The 18,362-nt window shown below is 37.3% G+C and overlaps 1 protein-coding gene and 1 long non-coding RNA gene across 2 annotated transcripts in view; one reads left to right on the forward strand and one right to left on the reverse strand.

The window, feature by feature from the left end:
- Meox2 (mesenchyme homeobox 2) overlaps window positions 1-10,258 on the reverse strand; it is a 63,810-nt gene extending 53,552 nt beyond the window's left edge. The window contains exon 1 of the mRNA XM_005377333.2: window positions 9,037-10,258. Coding sequence (XP_005377390.1) covers window positions 9,037-9,550 — 514 coding nt within the window. The 5' untranslated portion in view covers window positions 9,551-10,258. The remainder of the gene's footprint in view (window positions 1-9,036) is intronic.
- A 1,151-nt stretch (window positions 10,259-11,409) lies between these two features.
- LOC102021318 overlaps window positions 11,410-18,362 on the forward strand; it is a 30,323-nt gene continuing 23,370 nt past the window's right edge. Inside the window, exon 1 of the long non-coding RNA XR_259849.1 lies at window positions 11,410-11,556. This is a non-coding gene — a long non-coding RNA (uncharacterized LOC102021318). The remainder of the gene's footprint in view (window positions 11,557-18,362) is intronic.

Here is an 18,362-nt window from a genome sequence, read left to right on the forward strand (position 1 = left end):
ACAGTATTTGAATCCACTTGAAATATACTCCCTCTTGAATAAATGCCTCTCTGTACAATTTTTGTTTCCTCTAAGTGGGAATTTTATTCTTTTTTGTTTGATATATAGTCTTACTGAAGACAGATTTTGGCTGGAGAACTGGCAGAAGGCACCTGAGAATGGGCAGGCAGGAGATTCTCCAACAAAAGTAGTTGTGGAATGGTAGTTTTAAGGACTATGAAGCAAATGGTGCTTGTTACCCAGTCTGACTAACATTCACCCTACATTTCAGAAGATAGCACCAAACATGCAATTCTAAGGCTAGTGGAGATTATTGTAAATCTATAGCAACCACTTAGGCAAGCAATACTTCTTATATAAATATTTGTACTATATTATAAACAAGCACCATAAGACAGAGATTTTTTTTCTTCAGAGGGTGCAAACCCTCAACATTACTCATCTTCATAGATAGATAATAAAAATAGCAACTAACACTTGCTGAGCCACAGTCTTCTAAGTGCTGGCTATTTATTAACATTGTTTAATTTGTAAGGAACTGAGACAGAGAAGCTATATTGCTGGTCAAAGGATGCCAGCTGGTAAGAGACAGCAAGGATTCAGCCTTAACTGCTGCATTCCCCAGATCTACACTGCATATTTCTCCTTTGTGGCCTAAATTCCTCCAGGTGGACTGTTAGGCGTTTAAACCATGAAGCACCTATGCTCTGGCTTCTGATTACATTTGGCCAGCAAAATGCAACATAGAGAAACTGCAAGACAAGACAGGTTAGAGCACCATACTTGTCAGTAGCTTCCTTTTACCCAAGGTCCTAACTTGGCCAGACGGTTTTGTACTATTGCTTTTGCTGTATCCTGGTGGAGGCTCCAAAGCTTTGTCCCTCAGGTGCAGGGGAATCAATATTTTTGTATTGCACAAAGACTCTGGGCAATTCATCATTTCTTGTTAAGTCCCTATATTCTGCCTGCCATCAAATTGTCATCATTATATCCTCTTCAATTATCCCTCTGAATGGGCTGTCTGGTTTTTGTTTGTTTGATATATTAAGAAATGAGACATGTTCTTTAAGGTTTAGCAGCTACCAGTTAAACATGCAAACACAGAAAGCAGTATGTCCACTTCATCATAGTTTCCTGAACATCTGGGTATCTATGAATAAATTTGATAAAGCTCTACTTCTAGGAAAAGAAATAGTCTGGGAAGAAAAGTATCTATAATTCAGTGTACTCTGCCCACGATGTTCACGAAACAGTAATTTTGAAAATATGGCAAGCAGCAGGCCCCTGCACACGGATGCCTGAACTCTGGTTTTCCTGCAATTTCAGTCCGTCTCAGTGCTTTATACCAACACGTCGTCTCATTTAGTACATCCAGACTCGTTTATACCTCAAACAAGAAAAAAAATTCCCATGTAAACATAGTCGATGTTTGGGGAGATTTTAATTGTTAAAGGCAGTAAACACACTGAGATGTCACTTTACTTTTGAAAAATATAAAGTAAAGAGCTCTATCACTTGATTTCAATCTACCGGTAAACAGCAAAATACTATTTCGATGGTTCTTCGAATGTGAAAGCCTTTTGCTAAGTTACCGATACCCTACAAAATCAAAGCTAGATTTTACCCACGTTGTTCCCACTGAGCTTGAGATGACACAGTTCTTCTGTCCTGCTTCTTATGTTTCAGCTGCTAAAAAAGTGATTTGTGAAATGTACGTTGTTTATTGTGTAAGAGGCACTGCTTGTTTCACTTTTCCGATCCGTAGGATTACACCTACATTTAGTGTACGAATTTTGCAGGTGGCTAAGAATAATTAATTGTCCAAACACTTATCATGCAGTCCAGACAGTGTAAGAAGCCGCCTCTCCTGATGCTGAATACATTTCACTCTTGCGTTTGCAAACAACTATCGCTGTAAAAATAGATTTTTATTTGGGTGTCACTTTTGGCAAAGCTTTAAGGCTACATTTTCAAAGAGTAAAATTCCAGGCCCTTAGCATTCAACTGGCATCTGCCAACCTCAGTTAGACCCTCCTGTGTGTTTCCGCACAGCCTGTGAGATGACTTCATCGTAATTATTTTCTTGCTCACAGTTATGTAAGATAACTAGAGACTTTTCTTTCCTTGTTGCATTAAAGGGCTCTCTTGAAGTGTGTGGAAAATAATGAGCTAGAGGAAGAGAAAAACAAAAGAAAACAAAAACTGCAGGGGACTTGGCAGTTTTGACTTTTATGACTATCATTGATTACCAGTTGCAGTCTGCTGGACTCTCTACACAGCTGTGCATGCTTTGAGCTTAATCTATTATTTTGTAATTGGAACACTGAACGTCATAATAGACCAGTTAATGTAGGCGCAATAATTCAGATTTACTACTATCAAGAAATACGATTTCAATTTCTATTTATATACACATACCTACATATTAATACTTTATGTAAATTCATAAATGTGTGTAAGTTAAATGTAGCCTGCCACATTCCAAGTAATGTAGCACCCTCTCTGCTATTTTTTTTTTTTTTTTGGGCGAGTAATCTTTCTGGAAAATATGACAAAAAGTAAAAGCTAAGAAAAATCAACACTTTATATTCATAATTTCAACCAATATAGCCTATGCAAGCTTCAGTTACCATATATCTGATAAAGTTACTGAAAATAATTGCACAGCATTGCAAGCTATTTGAAAAATCAAATCAAAACAGTTTTATGATATTTAAAGGGCAACAATTTTCAAATTCATACTTGAAATGAATAACTTAAAACTTTACTGCCAATAATTTATTACCCAGTAAAAATATTACATTTGCAATAAAAGTAAAAATTTCAAGGATTTCAATATTAAGTCACCAACTACACACATATCTAACAGTTATTATACTTTTAAATACATGCTAAAATTTAAAAGAGCTAGTGCAGTAATGTATGTGTTAAAGATATATACTAAGCTTTAAATTTCACTAGTGTAGAGAAAGCAAAATGACCCCTTTTGAAAAGTCCTTTCTTCTTTCTAAAAAATGTATAATATGTTATAGATTTTACCTGACCCTTCCTGTTCATATACAAATGCAAGGGATCAATAAACACCTAAAGTATTTTAAAAAGTCTGTAAAAGCCAAAATGCAAGTACATGGCGTAACAATTTATAGAAAGTTCTATATTTAAGGCTAGAAATAGTATATTGTTGTGGAAAATGTAACATAATAAATGAAGATTCAATGAATAATGGTATCTTTTATTGTATATTTAAAATTTCAACTATAGAGAAAAATTATTTTAGTTAATAATCATCTATATATATGCTGACCAAATATCTTTCTTAGTGACTTACATAGACTTTACAAAACTACTAGATTTTAAGTAGTACTTATTCTGAAATATAAAATATAAATCTGTGAATATATAAATGGAGCAACTGATATGTTATTGATTAATTTATATGATAAAATTCTATGCAACAATGTTCCTAAATGGAAAGTGAATTAGCTATACTTCTGTAATTATAAATAAAATAGGAAGAAGCATTAGACAAAAATCATCAGATTTAGATTAACTCTTCCTTGAAATTAGTGAAGACTGAGATCTCAGTGACTTACCATTGTGAGTTTTACTACCTAAGTCTAAAATTTTCCATAAAGTTTTCTCCAATTAGACTTTTGAACCTCACTGATGACTATGGTTTAGGAGAGTGTAATATTTCCCAACGAACTTTTCTTTATGCTACTACTCCTTCTTTACTCTGGGGCAGCTATTCAAGATGTAATCATAGGAGCACCTTAACAAAATTGGGAAAATGGCAGTGTGTCATTATCTTTACATTTTTTTTTCTGAAAAATGATTAATCAGCAAACCATATTAATGGCTAAAACACAGAATATCCTGCAACATGTTGTGGAATTAAAATGTATGACTGCATGAATATCTTAAATAGGAAATAATGCCCTATCTAACTTTATTTCTAATTTGTGGACTTTGATCTTTATTTGTCTGCCAGCCTTCCTGCCTTCCTACCTTCCTTCCCTTTGCTTTCTCCCTTCCTTCCTTTCTTCCTTCCTTCCTCTTTCCTTCCTTTCTCATTTTTATCCATTGGACTCAGCCACCAAGACCATTAGCCAGGAAATGTGGTTTAACTGCCAGTCAAGAATTAATCCTTCTTATTTTATGATTACAGTCAAGGAGGAAAATTCTGAACCTGATAGTCTATTCATGAGATAACTTTTGTCACAAACATTTTATTATTATAAAGTAAAACAATGCCATATCAGAAAACAAGAGAAATTGAAAATTTAAAACAGAAAATTTGGGAGAATTCAGGCACGACAACTATTAACAAATATTAAGTAATTCTTACACTTTTTAAAAATATTTTTCCATCCTTAACATTCACTAACCACAGATACTTTCAACTATCAAAGCAATACTTTGAAAAGAGATACACTGAAATTTATACATAAATTAATGAAGTGAATACCTATAAAATTAAAATGTTGTTGTACTATATTTTTCTCATTTGAAATGAAGATTAAAAATGATTGAATAAACTTCCTGAATTGTTTTGTGCTTCAAGTTGCCATTCTAAATATGCTAAATGAATAAAAATGCCCAAGCAAAGCAGCACTACCATACCAAATGTAGAGGAATTAAACATGGGGATTTTTTTTTTACTCAAATCAGCTATTAATTCATTCTGATGTTGTTATTTTTAGATGAAAATGAAATTAATTCTCCTATTACATATACAATTTGTCTCCTATGTTTCACTGAGTCTAAAAGAATTAATCCTTTTTGCTAATTTATTTTATGTAAAATTAATTTCTTAGAATGATTAGTTTTTATAATAAATATAAGTCCTAGATTCCAGCTCTAGGATGAAAGGTCTATTTTTCAAACACAGGAAAAATGTGGTAATGATTAAAATATCCTTTTCAGTTTATTAGTAAAAATCAATTTGAAGTGTGTCAACAGAGTGGTTTCCATTGATAATTCCTATTTTTAAAAGATTAAAACTCTAAATATTTAGCATTAGATTTTTAATCTTGTATATTGCCATGATTGCACTTAATGCTTTACTTTAAAAAAATCTATAAATATAAAGATTTACACAGAGCTGTAAATTATTCCTATTTTTATTCGCATTCTTCCTCCTGTTCATTGCTGATGTCCAACCTGAAAGCACTTACTTCTAAAAGAATTGTTGGTCTTGCCGTTTGAATGTAATCAACAGAGAACACCCAAATAGGTCAATGAGAGTTAGAATTATTGTTCTTTGGTCTGGTCACCATTTTAAAATGCTCACACCCAGAACTAAGCTGCCACTTCTAGAAAAAGAATAATAAAGGTATTATATATTCCGCAGTTTGGAGACATTTAAATTGTTTAATGTTCTCCTTTAATCAAGATTGAGTAGACTATCTTCTTAATGTAAAGCAAATACTGAACAGCCATAAACCAGTAACATAGAAATGAATAAAGTCAGCACTATTTTTATTTTTTTTTTTATTTATTTATTTTTTTTTTTCAGAAAACCTGATGACTGAAATATCTAAGAAAACTAGAGTTAGGTAGAGTAAAATAGTACTCTGGGTATAACTTTTAGTATATTATATGTAATATTTAATTGTCACTCTGTATAGTCAAACACATACACACAGTTTAAAAACAAATATTTTATGATCTACTAGCTATAAATAAAATTTTGTTACCTTATAAGAATCTAAAATGATTCAAAATCTACTGAAACTTACCCCATCCAATCACTCTTCCTTTCTTTTGGATGTAAGTTTAAATTTTAAAAAGTAAAAAATGTATAAATTTGAGTAGAAAATGTTGACGTTTTTATATTGGATATTATCTCCACAAACACTAAAGTTAGATTAAGTTATTTCAACTGAAAGTGGGCAATTCATACCTACTATTACATTGCTTGGAAAATAATCTAACTGTAATTGAAGTAAAGTAATTCGCACTGTTTATAGACATTTTTCAGAATCACCTGCTTTGTACCGATTGTTTTAAGTACAGTTATAAATTTTTGATTTTTAAGAGTCCCTTTGAAGATGTGGCAGATGTTGGCTTTACCAATAATGCTGGGAAGCATAGCAGGCTCAAAGTTACAAAACTGTTTAACACATATAAAAAGTAATTGTGTACTTTTCTATTAAACTTGGTTATTTTCAATTGTCAATAAACTATGATGGAAGCCTAGAGTCCATAAAAATTTCCTCACAAACCACTAAACTTCTTGAGCTTTCATTTGTGTGTATTAATGCATGTTTGTGGAATGGAAATGCACATAAATGCATACTGCAAAATGTTGCACATTGTAGTTTTAGCATATTGCTAGGAGTAAAACTATTTTGGTTGTCCATCAATATTGTGTAGTGCTTAAAGTTCTATTAAAACTTTGTGATGAATACGTATGCATACAGCCTTGGTTTTAGATGCAGGGGTACAGAATTTTGGTTCTAACTTTGTCTTGGATTTATTAACTGTATTTACTCTGAACTATAAATACTCAGTAATTATAACCTCCTTAACATAATATAAATGGTCTCTACAATGAATGACGTGATTTTCATCTCACATTTTTCAAAACTTCGAAGTTCAGAAATTAGTTGTTTTATTTTTATAATATTGAAATATTAAAACTCTACAACAATTAATATTTATTAGTAATATACTAGAATTGAAATCCTTTTCTATATTCCCCCACTTTCTGTTACAACAAGAAGGCCTTACAACACTATCTAATAAAATAACTTTGAACATACACAATATTATTACAGGAGCAATACATTGTACATTTAAACCTATCTAAAGATCTAACTAACTCAGACACTGAAATTGGTAGACTAAATTTTATGTTCAATATGTGTTCAGTACAAAGATTTAACTAGAATTTATTGTGATTTTTGCTTTTAGTTAACCAAACATTTTTTAAAACATACTATCAAATAAATATCTAAATCCCCAGGGATTTTTTTTTTATCCTTGCTGATGACTAATCCTATTTCCCACTCACATTGCAATATCTTAATATTTTATTCAGCTAACAAAATTTTTATTTTTGTCTATCCAGTACCCTAATTACCAGCTTCAATATGTAAAAATTAGCTTTGTTTTTTTCTGTGGTTATTTTCAACTGATGAAGGAGATAAGTACTATTGAATCAGCCAACTACTGAAAAAAAATTTATTAAAATAAGTTGAAGTGAGAATTTTGAGTATTACTTTCTCTTGTTCTCCCAACCAAAAAAAAAAAAAAAAAAAAAAAGAAAATTAAAGTTTCTGTATGGCAATTCGACTTGCTGTAAGAAGCTTAAAGGAGTAGGTTTGCTTCAGGAAGTATAAGAAACAATCCACTACATAGCCATCTTACTGCTCAAAGTTAAAGGAAACGGTGAGAGCCTTTGATGATTCAAGAGCTATCGGACCAACCTGCACTGAGAACTGCTTCCGAAAGTTATTAATCTTAAATGCCCAGACTGTGAAACAGTCGCTGCATCCTAAAATTGCCTTTTTCCCCCTAAAGAACGTAGAAATTTTCTTGCTAGGATTAACCTTTCAACTCATTTTCTTAAGAGAATTACATTTATCCTTAGTAAAATCCATTAAAAATGAATGACAGTGCCGGTAACTTCCTTACATATAAACTAATTTGTGATGGAGCATTAAAAGTTCACCCCTGACCCTGGAAAGTAAAAGTTTTATTTCGAGATTTTGACAGAAAAGCATCCATCCTGTACTAACCCCGCAGAACCATTGATAGGATTGCTGTAGTCCTAACGAAACGCACTGCTCAATTACTGTCACGTATGAATCATCTCCCCTGAAGCTTTACAAGTGGTGGGAATTTTTCATACTTTGAAACTAATACCTGAAGCTGCCTTTTAGGAGTAATTAACCATTTAGGCAAAAGAAAAATACACCCTTATGTTAAATAAATAATTTCTAAAAGTGGAACCTAGGTTGCGCTGTATAGCTAAGGAAGCAATTTGACAAGGTTCTTAATTATAAAGTACCTTTCAGCAACTTTGTGACATGGATAGCTAAGAACTTGGAAGACTGGCCTGGAAATCTGTCCATTTCCCGGGGATGGCTGCAACCGCACCTTCAGGCGCTCGTCCAGGTGGGCTTCCCTTTCCCAGGCTGCATACCAGGTCCCCTAAAATCTGTGCCTCCTGCGGGGACCCCAGGGCATCACCTCAGGCAGGAAGCGAACCAGCACTACCAGAGTTACTATTTGCTTCCAAGTCCTTGTGCCGATATTACTCGTGGGCAGAGGATTTTGTTTTTCACTTTTGCAACTCAGGTTTTCTCTTTACATTGGCACCGCCCTTGTACAAACTACTGTTAAGAATCTTTCAAGAGTCTGTGCATATATTTCTTTTTGATTCTCTGACACATTCCTTCAAACCTTCTAAATTCCTAGATAATGTCTTCCCCCAAAGAAAGGGGAAATTGTATCATTTGGAATAAGGCGCTATTTAAAGGACTCTAAAATCAGGAAAGAAAAAAATAACTGAAACTTTTCTTTCTCATGCGCTTTGCCAAATTCCACCGCAAGTTCCAAATATTGTGCAACAATTTGGAAGTCCAGTTAACGATGGGAAAAATCGAGCCACTCCGAGTCGGGAATTTGCAAGCGGAGTGTCAAGGAGCGGCACCACCCGCACGCACGCACTCCCCACCGACGGCGGCGTCCCGGGCGCAAACCCCGCCCCGACTCCGACCCACTGTCACGCTCCGCAATCGATTTCACATACTGTCACCTGCTCTTTTTTCACGACCTTCTGGTAAACGAGTTTGGGCTCCTGGAGAGCTGAGAGAGGCTGGCTGCGTCTGTTACCCTCAGGGAAACACGTGCCCGCGAGTAACAGGACGGGAGCTGCGTCGCTGAATTTGGCCACGGGGAGCCGGGAGGACCAGACCGCTCTCATCCTCCAGGCTTTTTCTCCTTCGCAGCCCCTCTTGTCCACATCTCCCCGCCCCCTTCCCAACCCCTGCGCACTCCCACGGAGGGTGCTCCCCGCGCCCGTACCTGAGCTGTCGCTTTTCCTCTTGCCGCCCGCTCTCTTCTCCGCCTCCGCGGGTGACAGCGCTTGGCGGCCGTAGTCCCCGGGCGCGCACGTCGCCCCAGTCGGGGTGCTGGAGCCCAAACTGGACGAGTTGGAGCACAGCACGGGCGGGCTGCTCCCCAGCTCCGGGGGCCCTCCAGAGTCGGGCTGGAGGCAGAGGCTGTGCCGAGCCGCACTCGGCGGGGAGGACATCTGCGGGAGGTGCCAGCTGCCCTGCAGAGCCTGGTGCTGCTGCTGTTGGTGGTGATGGTGGTGGTGGTGGTGGTGGTGGTGATGACCTCTGTGGTGCTGGCTGGCGAACATGCCCTCCTCGTTGGGGTACCCCGCGATTATGCAAGACGAGGAAGAAGTGGAGAGTTCGGGATAGGACATGTGGTCGGATCTTCCATGGAGGGCCAGCGAGGACTGGGAGAACGCGTGCAAGCCTTGCGCGGTGGCGTGGGGGCTGCGCAGGCAGCCAAAGAGCGGGTGTTCCATAGCATGCAAGTCTCGGGCTCTGGGCAGAAGACTTCACGACACGGGCCCAAACTGCACCACCACCCCTGTCACTTTCCACTGGAAGTTCAGCGATTTTCCCCCTCCCGAAGTAACAGCCGCGCGCCCTTCCGCAGGACTCAGGTAGTCCGGGTCCTGAGCCCTAGCGGCCAGTCTCCCTTGCATATAAACACCCGGACCTGGAGGAGCTTCCCTGCGAGCTACTCAGATGTCAAGAGTGGAAGAGATTGAAGCCAAAAGAAGGTGGTCCCAGAGAACTGCTTTCAGGGGGAAATGGCTCTGAGAGGTTATAAATAGAGTGTAACGTGAGCTGGGGGCTGGCTTAGGAGCCCAGCGCTGACCACATGCAAACTCCCTCCAAAACTCCCGCTCAGTCTGCGCCACCGCGCGCTCTCGTCCCACTTCCCCCAGCTGGCTGGACACACGCGGCGTGCCCACGCCCGTCCGCCGGGTCCGGGCCGCGGCCGCCCCGAGCCTCCTTCCCCGAGCCTCCTTCCCTGCCGCGGTGGCTCAAGTCAGTCCCAAGCCCGCACCCGCTCTCCTACCAGCTCACTTTTCTGTGGAAACATGATTTGTCAGTGCCATCTGGGCAATGTCACCTTCAGGAAAGCCCCGAGAGCGCCCAGCCCGGGAGGAGCACGGAGGCGGTGGCACTCCAGGGAGCGCTCAGAGCTAGTTTGCTGCGCGCGCTCCCAGAAGTTTTTCAAAGTTCGAAGTTCCGGGCTGGCTGCGCTCCGCAGCGCGCCTCGCTTTTCCGGGCTGGAGTCAGGGGTGGGCTGTGAGGGAGCTCGGGCGCCAGCGCGGAGGTTGCAGGGTTGTGCGCCACCGAAGGCAAAGGGCTCTTAGGAGAGCGGAAAGGAGAGGGACCTGGTGGTGTGAGTGGGAGGAAAGCGTGAGGCGAGCACGGTGCAGACGCCGGTGCTCTGGCATCCCCGCTGCAAGGCCGGGCGGGGCCCCCTTCCTCTGCTTTCGGTCCCCACCCCCACCCGCACCCCCACCCGGCCCCACTCTATTTTCTAGCCAGCGGTTCCTCACGTTCTTCCTGGCTCTGGACCGCCGCAGCTTCGTCCCTGTTGCGTTGCGTGTGTGGGTTGCACGCATAGTTACCCTTCAGGAATCAGTTTAGGTCCCCCTCATTTCCTTCCAGAAGTTCATCTTCTTTCTCCCCCACATCAGCTCCTCTCACCCCTGGCCCACCGCAGGGCTGCAGTGACTGAGAAAGATGACACTTCAGCAGCCCCAGAGCTCAGTAGCTGGGGCGCTTCAGGTTTCCTTGGTTACAGTTTGCATCCCTGAGAATGAGTCAGAAAAGTTGCCGCCGGTGAATTTGGGGTAGTGAAGGCTTAGTTTGGATACTGCTGCTTGCTTAGGGGGCGACACGTCTACTGGGGGCTGAGTCGTTTACACACAAGCGAGGAAACAGTGCGTGTAAAGAGCCGCAGGAACCGTCGGGTCAGGTCTGGGATGCGTCGCTCCGGGAGAAGATCTGCAGTCACCCTTCCCTGCGGCCAAGGAGCCTCCAGCAGTGTGGCTCGCTCTTTCCATTGTCTCAGGTGTCCAGAGGACGCTGACCAGGTCTTTGAAGTTGTAAAGGGATTAATGGGTCCAGAAACCTGGGCTACACATCTGTTTTGAATTAGGAAAAAGTATTGATTAATCTTGGAGGGGTGTCCCCAAGGCGCAACTTTCCCCTGGCCGCGTCCCTCTCTTTTGCTTTTAGGTAAACTCCAAAATTGAGCCTTCGAAATAAACCTTCCCATCCGGGTGAAAGATCGAATTGTTTCCCATTTCTCAGAGCTGGGGTGGAGTGGGGGTTGATCAGGAATTCTGAGATTTGTAAGCGCTGCTTTCTTTAACGGAAATTGAGCCCTATATTGAGGGAAATTAGTTTTGCAGACTTCGTTCAAAAAAAAACTAAAACTTTTGTTCACCAGCTGCTCGACTTTTCAGTCTGGGGCTGAGCTGGAACCTGCCACAAGCCTTTCGCGGTAAGACTTGCTTTGCCGATCTTTCGGGAAACTAATATTGTTTTAGATTTCGAAAGGGGGTGTTTGGGTGTTCTTCAGGGTGCACATTTCTGAGAGTTTTAAGCACTGGCAGGACGGAGTCCAGGACTTAGATCTTAAGCATATTTCTTCCAGCCGCTCCCCACTCTTGGCTCTTTAAGAATAAAGGGAGGGGGAAGGTCCTCCAATATCATCGGAATAGTTTTTGAATTTTCATTGTGTTTATGGTTTCAATATGTGGTCTGATATTAAAAGTTGAAGTACAAAGAGCATCAATAAACTTCCCTAACTCCGGTAGCTCTCCTATGGATTCTAGGTGAGAGCATTAGAATTTCATTCAAACTGAAATTTCGGTAATCACCTCAGGAAACACAACTAGAAATATGTACAGAGTGCAATGCGGTCAGCTAGCAGCATGGCACAAAATTCAAGACAAGATTGACTCAACAAGAACTTCATCTGCAGGCGTCAGTAAAAAGCACCAATTTATATTACATGCAGTTAGAGGAAGCTGAATAAATGAATGGTCTTGAATTTGAGCAGTGCTTTATAATTAGCTCACAAGTAGCAGACACCAAGTCTTTCAGTACAGGAGGTGCCAGTTCACCTAGAACCTGCCCAGGGGCTGCGCGGATGTTATTTCTCATTCGCTGCACTAGACGTTTGGCGTCCAGGAATTTCTCTGCAACCTGCCTCAGTCAGTCACCCTCTGGAACCGTGCAGCAAGCAGTATGGAAAAGAAAATGAAGGGAGAATGGAAAAACTTTAAAAAGGAAAGGAATCTCTTCCAAAGGCATGCAGTTGAAACAAAGCTAGCAAGAAAGGTCATTTTAATTGAAGACACAATCTATTTAATATCAGTAAAGTGAATGAGTCCACATTTCTAATAGAAAGTATAATATAGGCAAAATATTATTTGGAAGGGGAAACAAGTGATTCAAAGAAGAAAGAAATAAAAGAGGTCTTGTTACATGGCAGAATTAAATATGACTTTTAAATTTTCCTGAATGTTAAAAAATATGTATTAATTATGACATATATTTTAAAATTTCTAATTTTTCTAACACTATTCAGAGTTAGTAGAATATTCACTTTTTATTTTCCAGGCCATAGAAAAAAATTTAAAATGTCATAATAGGAAAAAATCTAACACTTCCCATAAGAATTGATTCAGTGTTTTAATCTATAAAATTGAATGGTAGAAGGTGTCTTTCAAGTAATTATATTAAGGTGAATGGTAAATGTTACACTTACCATAACCTTTCTATATAGTTGCCATTTAAAAATATATATATCATATATGTCCAGTATCTACAATAGGATTTTTCTTAAAAAATTTATAGCAGTGCCAATATATCATGTAAGGTTTTAATATCAAGTAGTACATTATAAAAACATAGATTAATATGAAAATGTAAACTTTTAAACTCTTGTAGTGTACATAATCAAAATCATATTAAACATGGACTGAATTCTTTAAACTTGATAAGATTGTCTCCTTCTTGTTTCCTTGCATAAATGAAATTATATTCTATAGTAAAAATAGAGATTTTAAAGTTAGACAATTTTAGTTTAAGGATGGAATTTATTCTAAGTCCACCAAAAGTTTAACATTTAAATGTTATTTTGAGACCCATGGTGATTACCTTAAAAGTTGCAGTTTTTGTGAAAATTTGTAACTTAAGGTAAAATAAGAATTAAAATATTTAAAATTAAACATGATAAAACTGTATTTTGCATTTTATATGATAGATATGTTTGCTTTAGTAACACATAATCATAATGTATGAATTTAAATATACATAATTAAATTGAAACTGGAATTTATCTCTGAAATTTTATTGAGTATTGAACTATTTTTTCTATTATAGTTCCAAGATATACAGTAATGTATTTCAGTTCATTATTTTGAAATTATTTTTAAAAATATTCAAATATGGTAAATGTTCAATGATAATGTACATGAGTTATGATGTACTCTATTTTAAAAACTAAGGAGTCACCTTTCTCCAAGAATTACACATTATAAAATTTAGAAACAAATTTTTTATGACCAATGCATATTATTTGGTGATTCTATATTCTTTTACAGATTTTTAAAATATTACCATTTTTACATAATATTAACTGGTGTTTTTATAGTAAAATTTGCTATATTTTTACATATACTAGAGGAAATAAATACTTAAACATTACTCCTGAAAAGTTGACATTATCCTATATACTCTATTTTTCTAATTTTGATGTCTTCCTCCATTTAGATTTATATCTCTCAGAAATTGTTGATTTTCTTTAATTCAATTCAAGTATTTTATAACAAATGATGCTGTACTCAACATTAAGTATAACTGCCTAAAGCAATGAGACAAGTGAAATATGTGAAAATTAGAACATTTTAACAGATATTCTTTAAAAACTCAGCATGAAATACTGATATTTTATGATTGATAAAATTACACTTAAAAATTTCATTTGAAATTCAAAACATCTATACTTCCAAATGAAACCTATATCAGCTATAATTCTAATTATTTCCACATACACTCATATGTATTTCATGAAATTCTAATGATTTCTTTCTTTTCTCTTTATTACTCTTTTTTTGTGAAGGGTGTTCAAATTGAGAAGACGTTGGCTTCCTCTCAGGTTTCAAAAACCTCTAACTAGACTTCTTTTGTTCACCTGTTCTTAATCCAGACTTATTAGACACCTACCTTGTTATGATCCAAATGGGAAGCAAATACAGTCCCTCCTACATTTTCATCTGCAGTCACTTTGTATGTTATTTTTATTGACGAATGAAAGGAGTTTTCAAATATCGTTGAAATTTGCTTCCTTTCTATATCTAAATGGGAGATATACAGGGACACAAATGCAAGATGGTTCTGTAGTGAAATGCTACACATGACATTGTGTAATTCTTAATATTAAACTTATAACCATTGCATTGCTATGCACAATTGAAGGGAGTTAAACCATTTATTTCTCCCATGTCGTAAAACGCAATCGTATATTTGAAATGGATTGAATTTAGAACAAGTTGATAAATCTCAGAGAACAAAAACGCAATTGAAACTAAAGATGGATGTTCTGAGTAAAACCTTAGTCTTCTGTTTTAAATTTTCCAAATTGAAGAGTTTAGCATGATTGATGTAATTTTGGCACTATGATTGGTTATTCTTCTGTGTTTTTATTTTTCATACTTCATCAATTCGTAGAATGTTTTACTCTTAAAGTGCCTTTTCCATTTTGAGCTTGGGTTTATGATTTGAATCACTAAAAACCTCTGGTTTAGCTGTGTTTGTATAGTTCCCCTAAAATATCTAATTGCACATTCTGATTTTATATGATTCAGACTCAGCAGAGAAACACCAGCTGCCTTCATTATCAACATTTGTGTTTATAGAAATAAAGTAAATGTGTTATGCATTCATATACCAAACAAAATGGAAAGTTAAGACCAAATAATGTCTTATAAAAATTTCTAAAAGTTTAATATTAACACATTCCTTCAGCTTAGATTTTTAAAAGTGACTTTAAGAAATGATATGGAATGTTTTATATAGAGCCATAACCACATGAAAATGAATAAGAATGATTAAATAATAGCTCTTTGCTTATGGCTAAGTTGGCCTAACAAATAAGAGCAATTACACAAGGTCAGAATAAGCCAAAGGAAAACCAGAAGACAGTGTATAGGAGGGGTAATGATAGAAAGCAAGATAGGCTTAAAGGTATGGATAATAATTTTATATTTATTCATAAAAATATGGCTCATAAGTCTCATAACACATAATAGTAATGGTACTTAAAATTTGAGGAACATATCTTAATTTAAATGGAATTAAAAATAACAAATCAGAAAGATTTATATTTAACTAGATGGCATATATATTTTCAATAGAAATAATAATGAAACAATCTTTTTAATAAACAGCTTCAAATAGTCATACGCAAGATGGCAAACTTGTGTAAAGAGATGATCCATGCCTAGATATGCACCAGTACCTGAAAAATCATTGTCTATTCATCCGATAAACTGACAACCAGAAACTCATTTTCATCAAATGCTTATTCTAAATTTTATTTCATTTTAGAGGAAGGTTTCTGTTAAGTTGAGTAATACTATATAAAAAGGGAAGAAACTAGCTTTCAGCGTCTGAGTAAAAATAAAAGTATCGGGCCAGTTTCACTCTACATTACTTCAAGTTACAAGAGAATTCCAGTAGACCCAAACACTGAGCAGAACTCACCAGGATACCAGCTCGGAGCTCCACGGCCCAAGAAAGACAATTTTGTGCACCAACAGTAAACAGTTCACCCACACAGGATCGGGACCTATAATTAAAATAAAGTTTTATTCTATACTACAGAAAAGTATGCAAACACTGAATGAAACTTCTTCATCACTTAGGATACAGATTCTTTCCCTCTGCAGGACATTCGTTTCGCAGGACTCTCATACTATAACCTCCCTGCTGCCCTATAATATCCTAGTTGCAAGACTCCATCTTGATCCAGTTTCATATTTCTAATGCTTGGTGGATAAACAACTAAAGAACAGGAACACTGAACAGTGACTGAGTATGTAAGTCAGGGCAACCTTGGAATACTTCATTGTAAAATATAACAAATCTTACTACTGATGCTGCAAATGGTCTCCATGATTAATAGGAAAGCTCACAGTTCTTTCCTCTGTTTAAGGGCATCTGCAGTTTTCTGTAGTTTTTTCACATAAATTGTCAAAGACCATTAACTATCAATTTTTCTAAATAGGTATAGGTTTCTATTAAGACATACTTGAGGTCCAATTAAATAAATATGACCCATAGTCAAATATAATTAACAGTTCTCTTTATTGAAAAGAATTTTTTAAATATTTCCAAGGTATGAGAAATATTGGGAAACTAAAAGTAACACAGTGATAAACTCCAGGATAATTGTCTGTGTTTATTTCTTCTTGTAGTTATCCTCTGTGGGCTGGTGGTACCTGTTAAAAGATTATGAGATCCTGAAAGCCTATAAATTTTTTTCCTAGTCACGTCTCAATTCCTCCACTTTATAGTTAACGAGGTAATTTGAAAAGAGTCAAAACAGAGTCCCTTTTAATTTTTAAGATTAGATTTTCCAAACTATATGGCATCCCATCTTGTGGAGATCCTGCCAAATGAGAAGGCTCAGGAATAGAATTCTTCCAAATCCAAAGACAAATACATACCTATGAAGCTCTGGAAAGTTCTCTGCTAGTCTTTAGGAAAAAAGATGAGTGGGTGTTTTTAGAAAAAATGGGCAGCACATAGAAGCTTGTACATGGTGTCCACTATAAATTTGAGGTTATTGAGGTAAGTATTAGGGTTCCACTTTCTGTAGTAAGAGTAAGGATTTTCCAATACAGGCACAGTCCTGACATTTCGACACCATTTTCCCTTCAGTACCAGTTGTTAAATCCCAATCATCTGGCATGTGTGCCAAATAGAATGTAGTACTGGCTAACATGCAAAAGCTACTCATTCGCTTGTCTTGTACAAGCAATTCCTGTGATAAACAATTACTCGCTTGAATTTCAGGTCATCAAGACCCATGTCAGGTCCTTTCTAGCATTCTTGATAACTCAGTTGCTCAAGTCAGATGTAGGAACACACCCTTAACAAGCCACTACTTCCTTTTCCTTTCTTCTCACATGCTATCAGTTATCCCAAAGAGTATTCCCAGTTGTACTTGTATGTATTCAAGAGCTCCATCCTTCTTTCCATCACCGGTGTCATTACCTTATTCAGGGGGCTCATTCTTCTTGCTTGAATTACACAGGAGTCCCATGGTAATCCACTTGCCTGCAGCTTTGCTTCATCTCCAGTGGCAAAGTGGACAATTGGTTTGGATCTTAGATCTATCACTTTCTTATTTTGCAAGCATGTTCATTTTTCAACTCAGATGAAATTCATCAGAAACAAACTAGACAGTGTTATGAGTGCACCTATCACAATGCCTACTTTAAGCTCAACAAGTTTAAATACAGCCTGTATATGAGTTTCCTGTCCAGTACAGTCTCATGTGGTGACTGAGCACTTAAAATGTGATTATTGCAATTTGGAACTCACTTTAAGATTTAAAAGTATACTAGATCTCAAAGACTTCATGTGAAATTAATAAAGCTTTACACTGACTACCTGTTAAAATGCTCCCTGTTGAATTTCTTGGGCTAGGTAGAATATATTATTTAAATTAGTTTTCTCTTTCTGTTTCTTTTTTTAAGGATAGATAGTAGAAAATTTAAAATGACATAGGAAGCTGACATTCTAGCTCTCTTGGACAGTGCTGAGCTGGAGGATGTCATTTGACTTTTTTCTCCATTTATTCCTTCCCTTGCAAACAGGTACCAAATTACATATAGATCTGTCAAAATGATGTAGGACCTGAAATCTCTCTGTAAGTTGATCCTCTTGACCCTATGATTAGGAGCTTCACAATGTGCTACCATGCCTGGAAATCTTCTGAGCGAGATCTCATAGAAGCACAGGAAATTCTGGGAATAGCAAAAACATCCTACTTGAAGATATTCAGTTATTCCTCTGTGGACCGGGAGCATCATTATTAATTAGGGGTTGGTATGCTTAAGTGTTTCCTTGGCAACTGTCTGGGAAAGAAAGAAGAGCCAGTTGTATCATTCAGGATGCACTACGAGGAGGTGCTATCATAGCAGATTAATCTTGACATCATATTGCTATAGAAAATGTTTAGTTCTTACTCCTGTCAATTCTGGTGCAAGGGGTTGGGCTTTCCAGATAGCA

This window comes from Chinchilla lanigera, unplaced genomic scaffold (genome assembly GCF_000276665.1).
Source record: "Chinchilla lanigera isolate Chin_1 unplaced genomic scaffold, ChiLan1.0 scaffold00009, whole genome shotgun sequence".
NCBI classification, from domain to species: domain Eukaryota; kingdom Metazoa; phylum Chordata; class Mammalia; order Rodentia; family Chinchillidae; genus Chinchilla; species Chinchilla lanigera.